The 26,248-nt window shown below is 44.5% G+C and overlaps 1 protein-coding gene across 2 annotated transcripts in view; it reads right to left on the bottom strand.

Annotated features, from left to right (window-relative positions):
* Positions 1-7,814: 7,814 nt before the first annotated feature.
* LOC115088126 (cytochrome P450 2K6-like) overlaps positions 7,815-26,248 on the bottom strand; it is a 114,123-nt gene continuing 95,689 nt past the window's right edge. For both annotated transcript variants that reach the window (XM_029596102.1, XM_029596101.1), the window contains 3 exons: positions 18,365-18,549; positions 12,760-12,901; positions 7,815-8,186 (listed from right to left, as the gene is read on the bottom strand). In XM_029596102.1, coding sequence (XP_029451962.1) covers positions 8,005-8,186; positions 12,760-12,901; positions 18,365-18,549 — 509 coding nt within the window. In that variant the 3' untranslated portion in view covers positions 7,815-8,004. The remainder of the gene's footprint in view (positions 8,187-12,759; positions 12,902-18,364; positions 18,550-26,248) is intronic.

Raw genomic sequence — 26,248 nt, 5'->3', positions numbered from 1 at the left:
ACAGCACACTGGTAGGACCTGGCTGAGGCAGGGGCAGGCAGCAGCTCTATTACTAAACAAGTATCAGGGTGGAGGTGAGCTTTACTGCACACCCACCTGATGGACCAGGCCCATACCACAGCCAATATTCTACCATGCATCAGACAGATGCTGAAGGGCTGGCAACTACACCAGCGAGACAGGAATCCTCAGGCGGGATTCTTTGTCACAGACAATGGTGCAAACATGGTTAAGGCAATAAACGACGGGCACTTTAAGAATATCCGATGTTTTGCACACACTCTGCACCTGGTAGTAAAGTCTGCTCTGGGGTTGGATTCCAATGACCGAGAGAATGAATTCCTGCATAGGTTAATACAGAAGTGCAGGAACATAGCAGCACACTTTCACAGAAGTGTGAAGGTGGGGCAGGGTCTCCGACAAAAGCAGACTGATTTGGAGATGCCTCACAAGCATCTCATTCAAGACATTGCCACCCGGTGGAATTCCAAATTTATGATACTCGAGAGGTTAGTGGAGTTGCAGACACCCCTTCATGAACTTTATGGTACAATGGACATAGGTATGCAGAATCCCCTAGGGCATCATGATTGGTTAGTCATGAGTTAGCTGGTAAAACTCCTGCAGCCCTTCAAGGATGTCATGGAGGAGCTGAGTTTCAGAAGTGCCACATTGGCTGACATCATCCCTATAGTTAATTTCCTGGATGAAAATTTGGAGGCCTTTAAACAGGAAGAGGGAATGACAGTTGAAGTGCTGCATTGTCTGGACATTTTGCAGCAGCAGGTGGAAGAGAGATTAAGGCTTTAACAGAAGAGAACACATACATGCTCGCCACAGTCTGTGATCCCCATGTAAAAGGGAAACTCACCCTACAGTACGATTGTCTCTTATTGGTGAAGGACATGCTGTTAGCAAAAGTCCGTGAACAGGAGCGTCATAGGCAGAGACAGATTAGGCATGAAGCAGAGGTGGAAACAGCGGGCACTTCAGCGAGTTGTGCTAGCCCAAGCAGGAGTTGCACTCTGTCAGCGACAGCTAGTACTTCCTCCTCCTCCACTTCAGAACACCAAAGGCATGTTGCCCATAAAGGTTCATCTGTTTTGCGATGAGATAAAGAGAAAGCTGCTGGCATGAGGGACTCTCAGCACACCCAAGCAAAGAGACACCAGCACAGCTGTCAATGACACTGAAGCAAAGAGGCACCAGCACAGCTGTCAGTGACACGGTATCTCTCAGAGACAACAGAGAACATACAGACAGATCCGCTGGCATATTGGGCACACAAGTCCACTGTCTGGCCATACCTAGCCAAAGTGGCTTAGCGATATCTGTCATGTCTACCAACCAGTGTGCCCAGTGAACATGTCACATGCTCAAGGCTGTCACCAGAGTTGATGGAAATGCTAGTGTTTTTGAAAGTAAACCTGCCTTTGCTTGGGTTTCCAAATTTTCCCTGTGAATGGCAAGATGAATAAAAGCAATTCAAAGCCTTGCAGCAGCTCCAACTGCCTCCTATGTTCCAGATAATATAAGCACGGCAGCACATGTGCATTACCTGAAACACTGTGCCTGTCCGTTCACTGTTCAGGCTGTATGTCCCTACAAGGGCCTGACCTGAAACACTATGCCTGTCCATCCACATTTAGAATGTAAGAACATAAAAAGCTTACTTAAGATGTTTGGAGCTTGCATATTTCATATGCTCAATATTTTTCATGACCTTGCCAATAGTAATGCTTCTAATACTATTGAAAACTGGTGGTTGTTGCACTCTAGTTCATCCTCTGTGTTCCCATTGTTTACAGAGGCACTATGTAAACCACAAAGTCAACATAGGTTCATTTTGTAAATTTTGACTTGAGTAGCGATTTTCTTATTTCTGAGAGCTCTTCATGTTCCTTTCTCAACAGCTGAAGTGCGTAAGTACAGTTAAAAGCTTCTGGGTATTCAAAAATAATCTCCAGCTCAGTTCTTATGTCACAAAATGGCAGTCTCTATTGCTCTAAAAGCATCCTCTGTTGAATTATCTTTCAGAAATGGAAAAGATGCCATTTTCTTCTGGCAGTGAACCAGTTCCGGAAGAAGTGACAGGTCAAACCACAACATACCTACACAAAGGAAATCCTCGATTCCTGTGCCTGTCCGTCTAGGCCTTATGTCCCTACGTGGGCTGAACCTCTGTCCTTGATTGCTATGCCTGTCTGTCTAGGCTTTACATCTCTACAAGGGTTTGACCTCGATTGCTGTGCCTTTCTGTCCAGGCCTTATGTCCCTAAGAGTGTTTGACCTGTGTCCTCAATTGCTGTGCCTGTCCGTCCAGACCTTATGTCCCTATGTGGGCTTGACCTCTGTCCTTGATTGCTATGCCTGTTCGTCCAGGCCTTATGTCCTTACAAGGGTTTTACCTGTGTCCTTGATTGCTGTGCCTGTCCATCCAGGCTTTACGTCTCTACAAGGGTTTGACCTTGATTGCTGTGCTTGTCCGTCCAGGCCTTTTGTCCCTAGGTGGGCTTGACCTCTGTCCTCGATTGCTGTGCCTGTCCATCCAGGCTTTATGTCCCTACGTGGGCTTGACCTCTGTCCTCGATTGCTGTGCCTGACTGTCCAGGCCTTATGTCCCTTCGTGGATTTGAACTTTGTCCTCAATTGCTGTGCCTGTTCATCCAGGCCTTATGTCCCTATGTGGGCTTGACCTCTGTCCTCGATTGCTATGCCTGTTTGTCCACGCATTACATCTCTACAAGGGTTTGACCTCGATTGCTGTGCCTCTCCATCCAGGCTTTATGTCCCTAAGAGTGTTTGACCTGTGTCCTCGATTGCTGTGCCTGTCCATCCAGGCCTTATGTCCCTACATAGGCTTGACCTCTGTCCTCGATTGCTGTGCCTGTTCAGCCAGGCCTTATGTCTCTAAGAGTGTTTGACCTGTGTCCTCAATTGCTGTGCCTGTCCGTCCAGGCCTTGTGTCCCTATGTGGTCTTGACCTCTGTCCTCGATTGCTGTGCCTGTTCATCCAGGCCTTTTGTCCCTATGTGGGCTTCACCTCTGTCCTCGCTTGCTATGAATGTTCATCCACGCATTACATCTCTACAAGGGTTTGACCTCGATTGCTCTGCCTCTCCATCCAGGCCTTATGTCCCTAAGAGTGATTGACCTGTGTCCTCGATTGCTGTGCCTGTCCGTCCAGGCCTTATGTCCCTACAAGGGTTTGACCTCCATTACTGTGCCTGTTTGTCCAGGCCTTATGTCCCTACTTGGGCTTGACCTCTGTCCTCGATTGCTATGCCTGTTTGTCTAGGCTTTACATCTCTATAAGGGTTTTACCTCGATTGCAGTGCCTGTCCGTCCAGGCCTTTTGTCCCTAAGAGTGTTTAACCTGTGTCCTCGATTGCTGTACCTATCCATCTAGGCCTTATGTCCCTACATGGACTTGACCTCTGTCCTCGATTGCTGTGCCTGTCCATCCAGGTCTTATGTCCCTTCTTGGGCTTGACCTCTGTACTTGATTGCTGTGCCTGTTCATCCAGACCTTATGTCCCTACGTGGGCTTGACCTCTGTCCTTGATTGCTATGCCTGTTCATCCAGGCTTTACGTCTCTACAAGGGTTTGACCTCGATTGCTGTGCCTGTCCATCCAGGCCTTATGTTCCTACGTGGGCTTGACCTCTGTCCTCAATTGCTGTGCCTGACTGTCCAGGCCTTATGTCCCTTCGTGGACTTGAACTTTGTCCTCACTTGCTGTGCCTGTTCATCCAGGCCTTATGTCCCTATGTGGGCTTGACCTCTGTCCTCGATTGCTATGCCTGTTTGTCCAGGCTTTACATCTCTACAAGAGTTTGACCTCCATTGCTGTGCCTATCCGTCCAGGCCTTTTGTCCCTAAGAGTGTTTGACCTGTGTTCTCGATTGCTCTGCCTGTCCATCCAGGCCTTATGTCCCTACGTGGACTTGACCTCTGTCCTCGATTGCTGTGCCTGTCCGTCCAGGTCTTATGTCCCTACTTGGGCTTGACCTCTGTACTCGATTGCTGTGCCTGTTCTTCCAGACCTTATGTCCCTACGTGGGCTTGACCTCTGTCCTCGATTGCTATGCCTGTTTGTCCAGGCTTTACGTCTCTACAAGGGTTTGACCTCGATTGCTGTGCCTGTCTCTCCAGGCCTTATGTCCCTACGTGGACTTGACCTCTGTACTCAATTGCTGTGCCTGTCCATCCAGGCCTTATGTCCCTATGTGGGCTTGACCTCTGTCCTCGATGGCTGTGCCTGTCTGTCCAGGCCTTATGTCCCTATGTGGGCTTGACCTCTGTACTCGATTGCTGTGCCTGTCGGTCCAGGCCTTATGTTCCTACGTGGGCGTGACCTCTGTTCTCGATTGCTGTGCCTGTCTGTCCAGGCCTTATGTCCCTAAGAGTGTTTGACCTGTGTCCTTGATTACTGTGCCTGTCCGTCCAGGCCTTATGTCCCTTCGTGGGCTTGACCTCTGTCTTCGATTGCTGTGCCTGTCCGTCTAGACCTTATGTCCATTCCTAACGGCTGAACCCTCGTTGCAAAGGGAAACCTCAGTCTCTGGCAATTGAAACTAGTAATCTTTCTCAGCATGAATCCTTAAATAAAACACACAGATTTCTTTAGTTTCAGGGCAGAGAAGAGTACTTCCTCCGTCTTGCTTATGAAGTCATGATCTGTTTACAAATGCTTAAATCCTAGTAATTTGTACCATTATACTCCTGCTCAAAGGAAAGGGAACTCTCCCCAGTGTAGCAACCTATCTCTTAACACCTGTTGACCCATGTTCAGAACGAGAAAAGAGCTCCAAGGTACTTAGACTGTGGCAAACACGGTGAGACCATGCTCACAGTGAGACCCTGCTCCAGGTCACCAGGCTTTGAAGACTCGTGCTCAATGGAACGGGAACTCTCCCCGGTGTTGCAGTCTATCTCTTAGTACCTGTTGATCCATGCTGAACCGCTGTTCACATGGACCCTGCTCCACGTCGCCACGCTTTGAAGGCTCATGCTCCACTCTAAGGGCCAACTCATTCCGGTGAGCCCTTCGCAGATCAAACAAAAGGGAACTCTCCTCGGGTGTAGCCAGCCTGTATCTACCCTCTGACCCATGTTGAACAGCTGTTCACATGCACCCTCCTCCATCTCGGCCTTAAAAACTCTCGTTTGTATATCAGCTACATCCACCAGATTTTAAAAGACCAGCAAGAGCTCACTAGACACCAATGGAAACACCCCACTCTAGGGGCGAACCCATTCTAGGGAGCCCTTTCCTGCACAAAGGAAAGGGCTCCCTTTGCCACAGTCTAAGTACCTTGGAGCTCTTGTTTTTCTGATGATTGCTCCCCAGAAGTTTCATCACAATTGATAATAAAACCCCAATTGTGCAGCCAAAAATAGGCTGCAAATACTTCCGCTTTTGACTTTAATGGGAACCGGAAAACTAATGCAACATATGAACGTATCGGGGGCGTCATTGAACGAATGCAACGTATTTGGGTCCCGATGAATATGAATACTGAATCAGATGAATCTGTACCCTCTGCACATCCCTACTGAATATCCCAAGAAAGTTAGCTGGATAACGTTTACCCATTCTTTTATTTATTTACTTTTTTTTATTACACAGAGATATATTGCTTTTTCTATAGCTTCTGTTAGTTTATCCAACAGTTTTTATACCTCACTTATATTTTCCTACCCTTCCAGTGTCTACTTTAGATTCTGTTCCATTTACTAAAATCAATATTTTTGAAAAACAGGACTTTGATCTCTATTCACCATGGCTACTATATCAAACCATACTATCTGATTATTACAAGTACATAAATGAGCCCCCACCAAGACATTAGAAATGTTTTCCTAATTCATAGAATCACCTTTATTATCATCTTCTCCCTCGTAGAGTCTGATACCATTTGTCTGAGGAAAGTCCGTTTTAAAGGGAATCCAGTCCAGGATCTCTCTACTTCTGACTAATGCTCATAAAGGAATACACCAATCCATATGAAAGATTAAAATCACCCACCTACATTGCCCACTTTTTTCACACCTTTTGGATATCCTCAATTAGATCTGTATTCAATTCTTCCACCTGTATTTTGGACTTGTATATCACACCAGTGTAGATAAAAGTGTTATTACCTCTTTAAAATAATCTGCCACGGCTCCTCCTTCTTCCTTTATATTTCTTACATTTTAGGAATTTGGATATTATTTTTATATAAAGACCTATTCCTCACACCTTTGTGCCATACCTATCCTTCCTGAACAGATTATTTTGTAATTTAGCTGTATCCCATTCATGGGACTCATTGAACATGTCTCTGTGATAACAACAATATCCTTGTCTGCCTCTACCATTAGAGCTTGCAAATCTGGATTTCATTGTCTAGACTGAGTATATATACTCATAGCTTTCCAACTAGTTTTTCTCACAGTATCTGCACTATGTATAATCTCATATCTGGTCCTCCTATATACCTGTTGATTAAGGATAGCCTTGTTTGATTCTTGCTATTGTGTCAATCTTCATTAGTTCATTCATTCTTTGGGGGGTAACAGCGCAAATCAATTGGTTTACATCCATCACTATCTTTTTCTTTCTTAAATACATGGCAATGTATGAAGTGAATTTCTCCCCCAAGATCCTTTCCTCTCCCATAGACAGATATAGATCATTTCCACAGTATAGGCCCCGGGTAGCCCAAACACAGTCCTAGCCACTAATTTACCCAGAACCCTCTTCTTTCCATCAGGTTTAGAGCTATGTATTGAAGTTTGTGATATGACATAGCCTTTTCTCCTCCTTACCATAAAAAGATAATACCATAGATTTTGACAAGTATCCAAAATTGTTTGACAAGTACCCTCTTCTAAATTATTTAACCTCCTCTAGTACTACATTGACTGTTTTGTGCCAGATTATTGGTCCCCAAGTGTACCATGATGTCCACTTTAAAATCCTTTTTTCTTATTATATTTGGAAGGTAAACTTTACAAACATCCAACAAATGTTCAAGTAGATATTCCAGGTATTTTCCTCTTAGCTATCATAGTTATCGTACCTGTCATACCCATCTCCCCCATACATAAGGATTTATTCAATTGTTTGTATGTTTTAACATGTTAAAACCCAATAAAAAAATCCTTTTTTCTTCACTTATACTAGAATCTGTTTTGTATTCACTTGTTGAGGATCTTAATAGCCATTTTACCTTTGTTTCCCTCCTAATCTGTCCCTAGATTAATGCCTTTGATAGAACAAGCCCCTGGCAGAAGAGCTTTTTGTTTTTATGAGATCTTTTGTCAGTACCTTTGGATTTTTGTGCACCAAGGGTTGCAGATAACAGTTTCCAACTCTGTTATCTGAAATTTAATGTTTTCAGTGCCTGGCAATCATTTTGTGGGGGATGTCTCAGCATCACAGGTACAAGGGTAGTTTCTCGAAAATTGAATCAAGATTTGTAGAAACAAATTACTCAAGGATTTTGCCCTGCTATTTCTGTGATTTGAGTTCTGGGGAGAAAATATCTATGTATAACTGAAAATCCAATCACACCTGCAGTGTTTTCTCCTTCAATCCAAACTCAATCCCAGGAATGCCAAGTTGCACAGAAGCTAATTTTAACTATGTTTTGGAAGTACAATGATATATTTAGCCAAATTTCACACACAGGGATTTAGGAAACCTAGCTCCAAATGTAGGTGCCTATATTCTTTTGAATATTTCCAGTGTATACAGATGAATAGCATTAGACTATTTTTTTTTAAATTGCTCTTATATAATAAAATTCCCACAAGTATTTCAATGGCTATTATTATTATTATTATTTATTAAACTTGATGTATCACATGATAGATGAAAATAAGACCTTTGAGGTATTATAGAATTCCTGCTTTATATCAGGATTCAATAGCATTCACTTAGATCATTTCTATTTCAGAAGCTTATATTCTTTAGAAAGAGCATGGCATACTTTAAAAAAAAAAATAACAGTTTTAAGAGCGTGGCAGAGCACAGATTTTGTATGGTTTTGGAGAAATGGTAATCCCAGTTAAAGTCTTGAAGTCAAAATCAGTAAGATCAGGTGGAGGACGGAAGGTGAATCTCTGCAGCAGACTGACAAAGAAAAGGAAAAGCTCCATTTTGGCAAGAGTCTCTCCAGCGCAGATTCTTCGACCTATCAACAAAACAAGATGAGCCGTGGTATTTCACAAGTAATACCTGGCGTTAGAAATATATGCACAGAATATAAAAATAATGTTCAATCATTGTTATTCTGACATGTCATTGAATACATTTTTATGCAGACTTTCATTAGTAGTTAACATTTGTGCCAATGGCTCATGTTAGCTTGGACCAGAACTTTATTGGCAGGAAGAAACTGGCTTCCCTTCTGTTGGCCATGGTACTCAATATAAAATGCTGCTGCCAACCTCTGATCTCTACACCAAAGCATGAGGGAGAATCTGGAGGAGGCTTGAAAGAAATTGTCTCCAGGGATTGAAGGGAAAGGGGTGTGCATAAAAGCTGAATCAAATTTGGAGGTGATAGAGGAACTAGGGAGCCTACAAAAGCCCGACCGCCTTTCACATAGAAATACTTGCCTGATTATTTATTTATTTATTTATTTATTTAATAACTTTTATATACCGACGAACGTTGGGAACATCTCGTCGGTTTTAGCTTTTGGAGGAATGGGGGTGGAAGTCCAAGGGAGCTAAAAAGGCTCAATCAGTTTTCAGGGGGGTTAGGGCTCTATGGACGTGTAAAAAGCCCAGTTGAAGATTGTGAAAGTTGCAGTAACATTCCGATGGGGGAGGGGAAAGTTGTGGAGGAGGGTGCAGGCTCCGAGACCCTTTTGCATTCTGTGGGGAATGGGTGAGGGGGTCACTGGCTTGGAGGGCAAATCGTGATACAGGAGATATGGAGCTAAAAGACCTTTTCACATTAGTTGTTTAACAAGGGGAAACCTTATATGCAGAGCATAACCTGAATTACCATGGCTGTATTGTCTTTAACATGGCCATGTATTGGTAACACTGCTATATTTTTACATATAATTATTATAGTTCAAGTAGAGGCATGCTGTGGCATGGGTGCCAAAGGCGGCACCTGAAATAATTTTGATTAGCACTCACACAGCTGTTCATATTTATGGTAAGTCACTTTATCATGCACTCAGTCAATCTTAGTGTGAGTCAAGTGGAAGCCATATCATGGAGTCTATGCTGATCCTGCCTCCCACCCGATGCTGCTTTCATTTGTGCCTGGGGGATTATGACAGCTCCTCCCCTTTCCTGCAATACTCTGTTATTGTGTGATACTGAATGTATCCATATGGTACTGGTTATTTAATTTCTGTGAAACTAACGATTCATGTGTGTTAAGTTTATGTTAATCATATGTTTTTATTATGTATGTTTATTATGTACATCGCCTAGGCCTGTTTGTGTTAGGCGATTAATAAATTTTAATAAATTAAATGAAAAATGAAAATCCCCGGGCCAACCCCTAGTTCCTTCTCCCAGCCCCTGCTATGCGCAAGCATGTCCTACTCCTTAATCTTCCAGTACCCCTATATCTTTTTTGTTAAATTTCCAAGGTCCTTAGAGCAACAAATGCCTGCTGCTTATGCTAAGAATTCTGAAACTGGACCCCCAATTTTTAAAATCCCACCCAAACCTCTCCCCTTTCCCTCATTTAAATTTTATCATTGCAATGTGGTCATTATCATGTGTGTTAGGGCGTTATTGCATGTGATAAGGCCCTAACACATGCGATATCGGCCCATCGTGTTTTGAAAAATGACCCTGTTTGGCTTTTTTTTTTTTTTTTACTAAGTTGAAGAATAGCTACACTTGACAGTATGTCAGCTCCTAAAAAAAAAAGTTGAAGAGTCTTCTTGGACACACACAGTAGAATGTATTCAAAAGAAGGACCATGCTGTTCATGTTCAATGGCACCGGTAGCCCCTGTGACATAGTAGGTCAAAGGCTATTGGCGCCATTTTGAAACCGGCAGCCAAGGGTGTGAGTGCAGGATATGGCTCCCGGACCCCCTGCTGGACCACCAGGGAGTTTTCATAAGTTTTGGGTGGGTCAGGAGTGTGGGGGGTTGTAGTCAATTTAATTTTAGCTGGGAAACGATTAAGAATTAACGTATAAATGTATTGGGGGCCCCCCTTGCTGAATGCAACGTATCTGCCCCCAACGAATACGAATCTCGAATGCAACATATGGCATCCCTCTGCCCATCCCTACAGTATGTTAAGTGGATCTCCACCAGGCAACAGTCCAGCTGGGAATTAATCTTATATGTGCTGCATAAAAATCATTATCCACCCCGTACAATATTTTAGTTCAACTGAAGCTCAGAAGGGCCACAGCACAATATCACCAATATACAAAATGAGGTAAGACCTACAAATGTTTTAATGTTCTTATAGATAAAGTTATTTGAGATCAAATCAGCCTCCCATCAGTTAAATTTCACTGTGTCATCCATCAAGAAAATCTATGTGCTAAAATGTCTAATTCAGAGTATGGGAACGAGCAGTGATTACCACAGGCCTGGAGACAAACTAGATTGATTCCAGCCTTCTTAAAACAGTATCTCTTTATTACAATTTGACACAAGCAGAACAATAAACTGTCTTCTCCTCAGACAGTGTAATCACTTTACTTACAGTGTATTGCTTCATCTTAGCTCAGTGTTTGGACAGTGTTGTATACAGGAGCTATCTTTCTCCCGGAGACTTGGCCTGGTCTGGTTATCACCACTTGGATCCCAGCTCTTATTCCCCAGTCTCTGGCTACGCCCTCTGAGCCCCACCTCCACCACAGGATCCCACCCCTAGAGCATATGCTCCTTAAGGCATTTAAGATGGACCAGGCATCTAGCCTGGGACCACACAGGTAAATAGGGGAACACTAGGGGCACTGCCTCACACAGAGCTTAATAATGTGGGGCCCGAAATTCAAAGTGCACTCAGTGCTATTTAGCCAGATAAGCGAGACTTATGCAGCTAAGTAGCGGCTGCTAAATATGTGACTATGTTCAATGGCTGCCACTTAGCCATATAAGTCCCTTATATGGCTAAAAGTTACACGCACAAAAAGCTGACATATACTGTGCAGATCAGGGGCAGATCGAGTTATCCATATAACTTATACAGCTAAATACTGACACTCATAGTTAGCCGCATAAGTATTTGTGTATGTTTGATGACCCATAGAGCAGGGATAAACATAATTGGGTAGACTTTTCTGGTTAAGTATGTATATATAGGAGTATATTCAGTGACTTCACTATGCTGTTGAATATACATCGTACCTTAGCCAGATAAGTTCTATCTGGCTAAGGCCTGGATTCTCTAAGGTCACAGACCTTAGAGAATCTGGCGATAACGTGGGGCGGGGGCAGCAAAGCAGGGGGCGATCCTGCGATAGCCGGCAGCGATCGCACCTCCGCGGTACAATCCCTGCCGGCTTTCACGCCGAATAACTACACCCTAAAAGGTGTAGTTGTTCGACGCGAAACTAGCGGCGATAAGGAATCTTACCTTTCGCCGCTAACGATGTGTTCGCAGCGTTGGCCCCGGTACCACCCCGACTCCTCCTCTTCCAGGGCCGACTCCACCCCGACTCCGCCCCGAGCTAGCTATTGCACGTGAAAAGGGACTTTTTAAGTGTGAAATGTCCCTTTTCGCATTTGATAGCATTAGAGAATGACCCCCTAAGTTACTTATATGGCCAGCTATGAATATTTACCCCATGATTAATACAGTCATGAGAGCTCATTGCATTATCTGCTTTGTCCCAGATAGAAGCACTGCTAGAAGAAATGTACAATAGCAATGTGCATTTGTAAAAGCAAATGCATTTATAGTAACAAAAAGGTAGATTTTTGGTTTGTTCTGAATGGAACGAACCACAATGCAGCTTACCCAAAAATATCCAAAAAATGTTGGATATTTAAGATTCATTACTAACCCTCCCCCTAAAAAAATGAGGCCTTCCCAGACACCCCAGCACAGTTTGGCAACACTGAGCCCCTTACTGTCACCTTTCTGGGTCCTTCCGTTCCTCTCCCCCCCGCAACATATAGGCCAAGGATGGGCTGAGCTAAGCCAAGCAAAGCTGGGACTTTCCCAGGCCTCTCTGCCCCTGCCCCCTGCAAATAAGCCAGAGCTAAGGCCTCCCTGGCCCCCACTTATCTCTTTCATGGTGGTCTTCACTGTAGAAAGAAGTAGGAGTGATACCCAGTTGGTATTGTTCCACCTACTCTCTCTTTAAGATGGTGCCAGCCTCAGATACAGTCTGCACCAAATTGTTCTAGGGCAGTAAAGTAAAATGGCCATAAAACAATACTGCAATAAAATAAAACAAGCTTTATGTATTACGAAGTCTAATTAGATAAGATAGTTACTAAGGTCACTGAATGATGCTTGAAAGGAATAAAGGCAATTCAACTGCAACAATATTGCTGAATGATTCCTCTTTAGTGACATCTGTTTTGATGTCAGTCTTATTTCACTGACATAGGCAAATATCTCCAGCCAACCAGCCACGACCTCTACCCATCCTCCTAAATGTACACACAAATTATTATTTTTTGAATTCAAGATTAGAATGATTTCTTTCTATTGAGAAACACTGGTGAGATGTGAAACTGAGATAAATGAATAACAAAAAATATTTTATTAAATTCAATTCACAGTACTTACTGCAAATGAAAACTGTTTATATTACCTGCTCCAAAGGGCATGAAGGCTTCTTTCTTTATAAACAATCCCTCTGAATTAAGAAAATGCTGAGGATTGAATTCTGTTGGTTTCTCAAATTGAGTCTTGTCATACAGTACAGATTCTAGCACAGGAATGATGTAAGTTCCCTGAAAAATACATTACATAAAATACTTTTTTTCTTGCATTTTGGATATGTGTTTCTAGTCTTTAATGTCAGTCCTATAAGGCTAGACTGTGTAAGAGAATAGTCACAAAGACCTCTGAAAAACCCCCCAACATAGCAGAGCACTGGTAATTCACGATATATCTCCCATATAAACATCAACATGCCAGTTTTAATAAAACAAGTTAAGATTAATAGCCTATATTTATACTGATAAAACTTTAAAAATAGATCTAATCTGATGGCTATCATGATGCCAATGCTTTCAGTATCAAAAGTCAAGTAATTCAGACAAATTGTCAACAGTCCAACCCACAAAGCGGGCCACACTTTAGACCTCATTTTCATAAATGAGGGCATCTCGCTTCCTGCCAATCCAACATGCTCACCAATCCCATGGTCGGATCACCAGATCATCTCCACAGTCCTAGAGATTAAAGAACACCCTCCCCAGGCAGCCCCTATAACCTCAGTAACTTTCAGGAAACCTTGTTCTAGAGAGCTCCTCAGCACACAGCTCTCCAATGAATTAACCCAACTCAACCTCTCGGACGCCAACTCTGTAACCTTGTCTTGGATCAACATCACTAACAAAGTAGCTGAACAAACCTGCCCAACGACCACTAAAACACTTCACCCGGAGAGGGACAACAGGAAACCGTGGTTTACACCTGAACTGAAGTCCCTCAAACAAGACCTCAGAAGTAAAGAACAAAGGTGGCGTAAAAACCCCTCCACGTCAACCCTAGAGGCCTTCAAATCCTGCCTAAATGCCTACAGGAATGTTATCAACAGAACAAAGAGAGAATTCTTCTCAAAAAAGATACTTCATCTTTGATACCAGAGCTCTGTTCACTTACGTTTCAGCCCTCACTAAACCGTCCACACCCCTCATTCCAGTCGACCAAGCCACCAGTAAAGCCAATGAATTGGTTGACTTCTTCAAGAGTAAAATCTTCACACTCATCGCGCCCCTCATGGCGCCCATTCCTCCACCCACCCCCACACACTCCATTAGTCATCAATGTAACTCATCTCTAGTCTCCTTTGAATCGACATTTTCTCTAGAAATAGAAAACATCCTCAAGAAACTTAAACCTTCTTCACACCCATCAGACCACATACCATCCAACTTGTTCTGTACCATTCCGAATATCATTGCTAAGCCATTAGCAGACATCATAAACTGTTCCTTAGCTCAAGGTCATGTTCCAGACTAGCTCAAGCTTGCAATGCTTAAACCTCTTTAAAAAAAAAAACAACCTTTCTCCATCAGACCCAGCTAATTTCCGTCCCATTGCAAATTTGCCGTTGATCGCCAAACTCATGGAAAAAGTCGTAAACAAACAACTATCTGAATACCTAGAAGAAAATGAGATTCTCGCCCCAACACAATTTGGCTTCCGCAAGGCACTAAACATGGAATCATTACTATCTACGCTCTCGGACACCATCCTCCTAAACCATATCTACTCGTTCTTCTGGATCTGTCTGCGGCATTCGACACCGTGAACCATACGATCTTATTACAATGACTTGCAGACATTGGCATCAAAAGAACTGCATTCAACTGGCTCAAATCCTTCCTTGAAAACAGGTGTTACAAGGTAAGGATCAACAACAAAGAATCTCATCCAGTCAGTTCCAACTTGGGAGTCCCCCAAGGATCATCTCTTTCACCCACGCTATTTAACATCTAACTGTCAGTTACTCACTAACCTAAAGTTAACCCACTTCCTATATGCGGACGACATCCAGATCCTCATCCCTATCACCGAGTCTCTTCAATAAACCTGGTCCCTTTGGAATAGCTGCCTTCTAGCAATCAACAAACTTCTCACCAGCCTCTACCTCATCCTCAATACCAACAAGACATAGATCCTTCTAATAGCTCAGGGCAACAACATTCTCCTCCTCCTCAAGCTCTTCCCAACTAGCCAAAACATCAATTAATCATTCCTTACATGTGAGAGATCTGGGTGTCCTACTCAACAACCAACTTAACCTGAAAAAATTCGTAAACAACACCACCATAGAATGCTTTATCAAATTGCAGGTACTAAAAAAAGTAAAAACACTCCTACACCTCCGAGACTTCCGCTTGGTACTATAATCTATCATCCTATCCAAAGTGGATTACTGCAACTCCCTCCTTCTGGGTCTACCCGCCAACACAATTAAACCACTACAGATGGTCCAGAACGCTTCTGCCAGAATTCTCACAAACTCCAACAAAAGGAACACATCACGCCCATCCTTCAGAACATTCACTGGTTACCAATCAAATTCAGGATTCTCTTTAAAGCCCTCATGATGATTCACAAGGCTTTGCACAATATCTCCCCCCTCAATCTAACATTCCAAATACGGCCACACATTTCAAACAGACCCATCAGAAGAGCATACAAGGACACGCTGTATACCCCACCGGCTAAAACCTCATTAAGGAAGCACGCCCTTTCCATAGCCGGTCCTCCCCTTTGGAACTCACTCCCGCCTGACCTCCGCCAAGAACCCTGCCCTCTGGTTTTCAAAAAGAAACTGAAAACATGGCTCTTCAGCCAGGCCTTTGCTAAGAGATAATCCTCACACTAAGGCCTCCCTGGTTTATGTCCAACTATAGACCAGATTTGTGACTCTAACCCGCCTATCTACACCGGCACTCCATATAGCCCCAGATCTTTGACTACTCCAGGAGACAAAGACCACATTAATCCCTTAACCTAACCGCGGACCTTCGCACAGCCACAAGTCATTTAATCTTTCTATGAATCCTTTTAAGTTAAACGTCTTAATGCACGGTGGTTTTCTTCCCTCTTAACCTGCCTACTTCCAAGTTAGTATTTTCCTGTTATCCATCAGTTAAGCCACCTCTCCAAGCTATTCCATCAGTTACGCTACCCCTCCGATCTATTCCATCCATTTACGCCACCTCTCCCACCTTGTTACTTTCTCCTAAGGATGATTTAGTAGTTTCACCAGGCATAGCCCTAAGTTTCTATATTATTTTATTAATTTCATGTCATATTATTATTATTGAAATAATATAATATGGAGAGGGAAACTATATTCCCAAATATATTAAAAACAAATTAATCAATATATGCAAATAAGGAGACAGGTATCATAAATAGATAAGGTGCCTACTAGTGTCAATCCACTATCTCACGCCCACATAGGGCCACAAACGGTATCAGCTCTTATGGCACCATTAGTTATAATCACGTACCCACTCTCTTATACATATATCTTTTGATTTTTATTATTGTTTTTATTTTATTTTTTTGTCTCGTTGTCTAATTTTATTTATCCAAGAAATCTCTAAAATTACTCAAATACAAAAATTATTTTGTCAAGATACTTAGCTCGATCATTGACATATCGATATCATCATCATCCAATACTGTATCATAAGTCACAAGTTGCTCCCAACATGGACCATGTTTCGGCTAAAAATAGCCTTCATCAGGGGATTTTCTTTCATACAGTTATTACCGCCTCGCCACAACCCCTTAGTATCTCCATACCCTTATGCAGAGCACAATAGAACTCTTAAGACAGGGTAAACTTTCCAATGCCGATTTTCAACATGGACCATGTTTCGGCTAAAAGTAGCCTTCATCAGGGGATTTTCTTTCATACAGTTATTACCGCCTCGCCACGACCCCTTAGTATCTCCATACCCTAAAATAACGAATCACACAATTCATAACAATTTTAAAATCAACACCACATAATAGTACCACAATCAAACATTCACACCTGAGAGAAAATATATCACCAAAACAAGATTTTTTAGCAACCCGGCAACCCAATAATCAGAAATACAAACACTTTCTTACCTTATGCAGAGCACAATAGAACTCTTAAGACAGGGTAAACTTTCCAATGCCGATTTTCCAATGGCGTCAAAAACGCTCAATGTTACCCAGGCTTTCTTTTCCAATTTAAAGCCCAGCCTAACCGGAAATAATACGTCACTGTTCATGTCAATCAAAAATCCAGAACACTCAATGTTGCCCAGGGTTACTATTCAATTGCAACCCAATACCGCCCAAAGTTCTACATCATCACCTCCTATCAATCAGTATATACGATCAATCAAAACACTGACCAGTCCAATTCCTTGTTCAGGCCCTTAGGGGTATTTTGAAGATATGTGGTTGCCCATTAATCCCTTTCTAGACCATGTTAAATTGTGGAAACATTATAATGATGACATCATAGTAGTTTGGGAAGAGTCATCTGATGTTTTTGAGAATTTCATGCAGTGACTTCTTTTTTACTTGGCTTCTCCTTATCTGCGGGACTCAGGGGGCAGGGAAGGAGGGCGAGCTGTTCTCTGTTCAGCTCTTTGCGCTTTGGCTGCTGCAGGCTGCAGCTGCTTGAGATCTCTTCACAGCCGCTGTCTACTGCATTTGCTCTGCTCCAGCCGTCCCAACTACCTCCCCCCTTTCCCCGGAGGTGGACGGACTGGCTAGGCGACTCTTCTACCCTTTCCTTCTCCTGTGTGTAACTGTCCGGCAGTCCCTACTCCCTCCCCCTTTCCCCAGCAGCGGAGGAACTGGATGAGCCATTTCTCAGAGGGGCGACTCGTCTACCCTTTCCTCCCCCCCTCTGTGACACCCAGCACATAGCGCAGAGCTCTATGGTCCGCACATGTGCGATAGAGCTGCTCTCTACTGCGCATTTGCGGTCTGTCGGTCAGAGCCCATTTATATTGTAGATAGCATGTGTTGCGTTTACATCCAACAGATGGCGCTATTTTTCCAAAAAAGCATGTTTTTACCTGTCACAGGTGTGACATCTATATAATATAGGTATATAAAAACATGCACGTATTCAAATGCAACGTTGTGTCAAAATTTCAAAGCAATCGGTGAAGAATTTTCGGAGATTTAAGATTTTGGACAAACGAACATTTACTTTTTTATTTATATAGATTACTGTAAACTGCCGTGATGGTTTTCTGATATGACTGTATATAAACTCCAATAAACTAGAAAATGCATCTACTTTATTTGGGTAAGTTTTAGCCATCTAAATGTTTACTAGGATAAATTAGAGGCATTCAGCACAGCAGGATTTTTAAATCTTGAGGGTTGCCTGGCTAAGTCCCAAATTTAGACAGACATACCTGCTGAATATGACCTCACTTTTAAATAAACTTTGATGTCTTAATTAGGTATTTAGAAAAATCAGAATAATAGCAAGTTCTTAAAAAATTAATGCAGAAAGGAAACTATTTTGAAAACTGGGTAGGTGGGTAGGTGGGTGCACGTTTTAGATGCGATAACCCCCGTTTTGCATCGGAGGTTATGGCCGCGTGTCCAAAATTCACATGTAACCATAGTTGAGCTGTGCGCTGTGGCCAGCCCACCATATTACATTGGCCTGTAACTGTTTCTATAGGCTGTGGGAAAAGCAAATACAGTACTCAACTTACTTTTGGAATTAAATAGCCTTTAAACTTAATCTCTGTAGTTGTTTCACGATGCACGCTCAATGGCAAAATATTAGCATATCTTTGAATTTCATGGATGACTGCATCAGTATAAGGCATTTTTTTCCGATGCTCAATTTTAGGCTGTGAGGAGCCCATCACTGTTTCAATCTCCTCTTGAACTTTTCCTGAAAATGAATGCAGTTAGAAAAGGTCAAAATATAACAACTTTTTCATTTGAACCGTACTGAAAAGTTAAGAATGGCAATACTGCCAATCTGTGATTTTGAAAATTGGGCCACAGTTTAATTGCTCTACATTCATATATTCTTGTTGGGCATTACTGCACATCAGAGAAATACCATACAAATCTGTAAATTATTTTTATTAGTCCCTGGAGCTCCAATTCAGTAAAGTTTCAAGAAAAGGAAAAGCAAATGGTCTGGTACCTTGTTCGAACCCCCATTGGAACTGGTCTGGCTTGCAAATTGGCTTCAAATACAACCTCAAGGACAACATAGATATCAAGACTATTGCTGACCACGATGGTATCCTCAAGCCACTGAATGGCTCGGTGGTGGGGCTGATGGCTAAAAACAGAGAGCTCGAAGACAAATTTAATGAACTTGGTACGCTCTGCTTGTCCATTGCTTTGGGGGTGGAATGCAGAGGTGAAGTCCAAGCGGACCCCAAATTTCTTGCAAGAGCCTTCCAGTATCTTGCTGTAAACTGTGAACCTCTGTCAGAAACAATATGAAGAGGAGGTCCATGAGCTCGAAAGATATGTTGCGTAAAGAGTTGAGCCAACTCTGGCGCTGAAGGAAGCTTGGATAGCGGGACAAAATGGGCCATTTTGGAAAATTGATCCACGGTGACCCAAATGACTGTTTTCCCTTCGGATAGTGGAAGATCAACTACAAAATCCGTGGATAAGAGTGTCCATGGCTCCACCGGAATTGGCAGAGGTTGCAGAAGTCCCCAAGGGCGACCTGTTAGCGGTTTCTGTTTGGCACAAGTCGGGCAGCAGCTTACGTACATCCGGACGTCTTGTCCCATGCGAGGCCACCAGTAGTATCAGGAAAGTTGTTCTAAAGTTCCTACCCTACCAGGATTTCCGGTTGTGAGAGAGTCATGTGCCCATGAGAGAAATTTTCTCCTTAGATGACTTGGAACCACAGTTTTCCCTGCTGGGGCTATGTCTGTGCTGGCCACACTAACCTTTATTGGGTCTAAGATCTACTGAGGTGGGTTAACCAATTCTTCAGGCTCTATAGTACATGATAATGAGTTGGCACGTATATTCTTAGTTGCCGCTCTATAGCGCATTGAAAAGTGGAAGCGGCTTGAGAATAGTGACCAGCGGGCCTGCCTGGGATTCAGATGTTGAGCTCGGCATAAAAATTCCAAATTCTTGTGATCTGTATATTCTACAATGGGGTGTGGAGCCCCCTCCAAACACTGCTGCCATTCTTCAAATGCTAGCTTGATAGCTAGTTCATTATTCCCAATGCCATAATTCCTCTGTGTTGCAGAAAATCTTCGAGAGAAGTAAGAGCAAGGAAGTAACTTCCCCTTGCTGGAAACTTGGCTGAGAACTGCACCTACTGCAATATCAGAGGCATCCACTTCCACAATGAAAGGTCGTTGAGGGTCTGGTTGATGTAAACAAGTGTCCAATAAAGAGGCCTTCTTCAAGTCCTCAAAAGCAAGGCAAGCAGCCAAGGGCCATTCTTTTGCGTCAGCTCCTTTCTTAGTGAGGGCTGTAAGGGGTGCGACTCTTTGAGAGTAGTGAGGTATAAACTGCCTATAAAAGTTCACAAACCCAAGAAAACTTGGAGGGCTTTAATTCCCATAGGCTGAGGCCATTCCTTAATGGCGGACACTTTGTCTGGGTCCATATGGAATCCAGTAGATGAAACAATGTAGCCCAGGAATGGGAGTGACTCCTGCTCAAACAAGCATTTCTCCAATTTTACAAAGAGACGATTGTCTCTCTAGATCCTTATAACCTGTCTCACGTGCTGACGGTGGATAGACGCATCTTTAGAGTAAATCAAGACGTCATCTAGGTAAACAATGACAGATGAGTGTAGCATGTCCCGGAGTACCTCGTTCATCAGGTTTTGGAAGACCGCTGGGGCATTACATTACCCGAAGGGCATAACTAGGTATTCGTAGTGTCCGTCCCAGGTGTTGAAGGTGGTCTTCCACTCGTCCCCGGGGCGGATTCGCACAAGATTATAAGTACCACGGAGATCGAGCTTGGTGAAAACCTTGGCCCCTTGTAGCCAGTCGAGTAGTTCAGGAATGAGTGGTAACGGGTACCGATCCCGCCGTGTGATAGCATTAAGTCCTCTATAGTCGATGCAGGGCCTGAGGGACCCATCCTTCTTCCCAATAAAAAAGAAGCCTGCTCCAGCTGGGGACTTGGAGGGACAGATGAATCCATGGGCTAGGTTTTCCTTGATATATTTTGACATGGCTTGTGTCTCCGGAAGAGACAGAGGATAAACTTGCCCCCTGGGTGGCATTGTACCAGGCAACAAATCAATAGCACAATCGAATGGCTGGTGCTGTGGTAGAAGCTCCACCATTTCTCTGGAAAACACGTCTGCAAACTCCGCATACTGGGAAGGTAGTGCAAGCGGTGTGGTCATTAATGCCACACAGGGCCGAGGCAACGTCAGCAAGCAGGACTAGAAGCAGTTCAAACTCCAGGCTGCCACTTGTAGGGTATCCCAATGGATAACAGGGGAGTGTTTCTGGAGCCAAGGTATCCCCAACATGATGGGGTGGATGGCTTTTTCCAAGACCAGAAAGGAGATCTCCTCTGTATGAAGGATTCTGGTACGGAGGGTCACTGGTGTGGTAGAGGCAGAAACACACCCTGGAAGCAGTGTGCCACGAATGGAGGTAATCCACAATGGTTGGTTATGAGGGAGAACCAGAATCTGTAGCTGTTGTACCAAGTCAGACAGGATAAAGTTCCCTCCCGCTCCTGAGTCAATAAATGCGAGCATGGAGAAGGTCCCTCCAGGATACAGTACAGGCAGAGGCCCAATGTTCAACGTCACCACCTCTCCTCCGGAGTCAGGGAGCTACGTCCCAGCTGCATGGGTTCATCTGTATGAGTATCAGTATGAGGGTTCAGTTGAGATTGTGGGGACATCAGAGGCCTGGAGAAAGCCGGAGCCAGAGAGACATGCCTCTGGGGCAGTCTAGCCTCATGAGCCCTCTGTTGAAGCCGGCGATCAATTCTACCCGCCAGATCAATCAGGTTGTTGAGATCATCTGGAAGGTCTCTGGCTGCCAATTCATCCTTTATGCAAGCGGACAATCCCTCCAGCAAAATGCCACGTAAGCTATCCTCTCACCAGCCCAACTCTGTAGCTAGGGTGCGGAACTCGATGGCATAATCTGCCAGTGACCGGGACCCCTGGCGCAGCTGTAGGAGTACCGTGGTTGCAGTGGAGTGGCGTGCTGGCTCATCAAACACCTGCTTGAAGTTGTGCACAAATTGCTGGAGGTTACTCAGCATGGGATCATTGCACTCCCACAAAGGTGAAGCCCAGGCCAGGACCCTCCCATCCAGTAACGAAAGGATGTAAGCAATTTTCACTGAGTCATACGGAAACTGGGTTGGAAGAAAAAAGAACCTTATATAAGAGTGGTTTAGGAATCCCTGGCAGTGCTTGGCATCACCAGAGTATCGGGGTAGAGCCAGCAAATGTGTGGAGGCAGCTGGCCTAGAAACTGGAACCAGAGGATGAACCGGGGGAGTCTCTGGTGGATTGGAAACCAAGCGATTAGCCAATTGCTCGACGGTGGCTGCTAGAACATCTAGACAGTGCTGTTGCTACTGCAGCCGTTGTGCCATTCAAGCAATGGCCTGTAGTCCAGAAATATCTGCCGGGTCCATTACCTTGCAAACTGTTATGGTTTGTGGACCCTTAAGCCGGCCATCGGGTGGTGAAGAAATGCTGAGAAGTCCGCAGTAGATGTTGTGGCCAGGAGGTGGAACAGAGCCAGGAGACCAACCAGGAGCTTCACAACCGGAAGCTCGAGGTTCCCCCGGGAGGAGCCCTTGGGGATCCGAGTCACTTGGACATAGGTGCGGTCTCCCTGAGAGTAAAGTCCAGAGGATAATCTGGAATTCACAGTGGAGGCAGAGAAGCAGAACGTATGGACGGTCCGATAGTTGGGGCTGGCAGCAGACAGGAAATCCAAAAGAAGTACCGAAGTCAGGAACCAGGAAGACAAGCCGAAGGAATCAGGAACAAGGCTGGATCAGGAACAGCAACTTGATGACTCCAGGGAGAGAACCTCATTGCAAGACAAGGACCTGAAGCAGCAGATGGGTTTAGATACTTTGCCGGCGTCTGACATCATCCAGGAGGCTGGCTGAAGTTTCCCGCCAAGGTCCCTTTAAATCAGAGCCCCTTGCGCGCACGCGCGTGCCTAAGGGGTGGGGACAGAGAAAGGAATTTGACAGCGTCTCCCTCATGGAGACGCTGCCACAGAGAAGGCCTACCAAGGCCCAGAGAGAGTTTGGGACTGCTGCGGCAAACAGAGAGACTCGCGGGAGGTAAGAGCCGTGACCGGGATCACAACAATAAAGTCTTTCACAATGGAGAGACTAAAATATTTACTGAAGATAAGGAGGCAAAAGCATTTATTACACAACTGTAAAATCAGCATGGACACCCACTCAGTGGGCAGAGGTGTGTAACATAGTTGAGAAGGACGTCATCAGTTCCATCTTTTTCAAATGTATGGTAAGTCCACCTCAAATATCGTTTCAATGTTATGTTGGAGTTGCTTCAGGGCAAAGTTCTTGGTATTCATTACTCAGATGAGTTAAATGACATGAGATTGTGAGGCATGACTTGCATTGATGAACTGTAACAGGAAAAAGGAACATGTATAATGAAGGGAAAATTCTATTATAGGATGCAGGTGCTAGGTTCTAATAACTTTGCTTCAGACTCCTGAAGGAAAGGGAATAAATCTTATAACAGTGAGAATTTGAGATTATGTGAAGTTCAGCATGTTCAGTGAGCACCGTGGATGACATTATCTGTGAGCCAAGCTATCCGTCAACCCCGGCAGTAACATGAAGTTGTGTACAAGAGCTCAACAGCCAGATTGAAGAACAGAAGAACTAACAAGTGCAGTGTCCGAGTTCCGTGATACCATCTTTGAGGGAATTAGACAAAAAAAAAGTAGGGAGAATGTTGAGTCATTGCAATGGTGATATGGAAGGTGATATGGATGTGTGGGTGATACCTACCTACTAGCATAACACATACAGGCCCATGTAAGCAGGAGTTACTTATGATTATGAAGTATGAAGATGGAAACAAGAGCCAATAGTGGAGGTCCCCAGTAATGAGCTTCTTCTTTAGCTCTTCCTGTTTTTCTTTGCAGCATACTGAACGTTTAGTTCTATGGGTTATGCCATATGCTATTGCCTGATAGATAAGTGGCAAATTGGACTGTGCATGGGCATTCTAGCATGCAAGGTCAAATAGAGGGCAAACCGTGTACCTAGTGAACTGTTAACACAAAAACCACACAATGAAGGGATCAAACCAGGAAGTGTCTTTTTCAAACCAGTGACCACTTTCTTAGCAAAGACATGTAGTGCAGTATTTGAAATAAAGTCAATATGTTAGGTAATCATGATGTGCAAAGTCAAGATAGCAAATACCACAAAACCTTGTACATTTAATGAATAGCATATTCTGAGTAGACTTTAAAATCCATTGTTTGAAAAGGCATCATTACATATACAGGGTTAACATCTTATCCTTTAGGCCCAATCATGACAAACATAGAACATAGAAAGCAGAAGTGGCACACCAATAGCTACAGTCTAGCTCAAATGTTAAAGGTAAAAGCACCAGTTAACCAAAAGGCCCCAGACAGTCCATGTTCAAAGAGTGCACTCATGGAGACAGCCTAAGGGCCAAGGCAGCAAAGTTCAAGTAAAGACCCCAGACACTCCATGTTGAAAGAATGCACTTACAGGAACAGCTTAAGGGCCAAGGCAGCAAAGGCATGGATGCATGGACACAGCAGGGGCAAGTGAAGACCCAGCATGGACACAGGAGGAACAGGTGAAGACCAAACAGAATGGAGGCAGCAGGACCAGGTGAAGACCCAGAAGCATGGAGGGAGGAGGTCCAGGAGGAAACCCAGCAGCATGGAGGGAGGAGGTCCAGGAGGAAACCCAGCAGCATGGAGGGAGGAGGCCTAGGAGGAGACCCAGAAGCATGGAGGGAGGAGGCCCAGCAAGAGACCCAGCAGCATGGAGGCAATAGCAGCAGGAGGTGAGCTGAACTGAGTGGACACACCAGTAGCATGGAGGCAGCAGCAGCAGGAGCTGAGCTGAGAGGACACACCAGCAGCATGGAGGCAGCCACAGGAGCTGAGATGAGAGGACATACCAGCAGCATGGAGGCAGCAGCAGCAGCAGGAGCTGAGATGAGAAGATACACCAATATCAGGAGATGTGATATGAAGAGAAGAGGCAGCAGCTAGACCATGACTGCAGGCTGCATCAAGGAGGATGGAATACGGGCAGAGCATCGAGGAGGGCTTTACAGTTAGGCTGCTAGAACACAATGGCTGACAGTAGACCATCCCTTCTGCATGCTGGCACAGGAACTCTGCAGTGAGGATGAGCTCACCAGGCTTCTTCCATCTAGCCAGCCCAGGAACTCTGTAATGAGATGAGCCCAGCAGTTTTCTTCCATCTAGCTGGCATAGGAACTCTGTAGTGAGGACATGTCCAGTAGACTTCTTCCATCTAGCTGGCACAGGAACTCTGTACAGAGGCCTAGCCAGGCTTGTCCTACAAGTGTTATTCTTCTCCCTTAGAGGCCAGGTCTTACAGATCTTCATGGCCCCTTGCCACATCGTGGCTTGCCACTTGGGAGGGGCATGCATTTGGGGGGGCTTACCCCTTGGGCAACTGGAATCCTAGGGATTGCTATGCAGTTTAGGGGTATGGACTCAACTGATGCTGGGGACGAACCAGATGGCTACTCATGCATCCTTCACAGCATCTGCGTGAGCACATTTGTCATGCTGTTCATAGCTGCAGCGAGTGTCAAGAAATTCTGGGTTTGCACGGCTGTTTGCTTTTGCAGGATCTGATTTTGCCTGTTGACACTTCTTCTGAGGCACACTAGCTCTGCCCGAATCTGTATGAGGTGTTCCCCATGGCTCTTTTGCAGCTGGTCCAGCTGGTCATGCATGGACTCCTCTGGTTATAGGAATGTTAATGGTGCTGGTGCTGGGATTTCAGCCTCCAAATTTGGCATGAGTGAGCTTGTGTACTCCTCTTTCCAAGGGCATGGTGGTTTGTGCTGGTGCTGTGGTTTGCTGGTTTGAGGTTCAGCAGGATGTAGAACTTCCCACTCAAGGCTTGTATCTTCCATGAAGCCTGTCAGGGAAACATTGAGTGGACTGTTAGAACCGGGGGGGGGGGGGGGGGGGCGCAGTATCACCAATGGGTCCTCAGCTTGTGCCGGCTGCTGCTGCTCCTCCTCAATGACCTGTGTCTGGGCATCCGTGAGTAAGGACATCTGCAGAAGGGGTGGTGTGCTGTTGGTCCCTGGGTCTTTCCAGCAGGTCCCTGGAGCTTCCTGGCTGGGACCAGCAGCTTTGTGGGCGAGAGCTGTGGAAAAAAAACATAAGACATAAGTACCAATGCCAGCAAGTATGCTTTTTACATTTGACATCAGAGGTGCACTTTGAGTCTTTTCATTGTAAGCATCTTATGCCAAATGATATGTACACCTGTTGCTGGCTGCCCATTTACAGGTGAGGTGAACTTACCAACTGCGGTTCGCATGCTGTCCAAGTGCTCAGCGAAGCCCT

This window comes from Rhinatrema bivittatum, chromosome 3, assembly GCF_901001135.1.
Source record: "Rhinatrema bivittatum chromosome 3, aRhiBiv1.1, whole genome shotgun sequence".
NCBI lineage: Eukaryota > Metazoa > Chordata > Amphibia > Gymnophiona > Rhinatrematidae > Rhinatrema > Rhinatrema bivittatum.
This window is presented reverse-complemented; position numbering and strand designations above follow the sequence as displayed.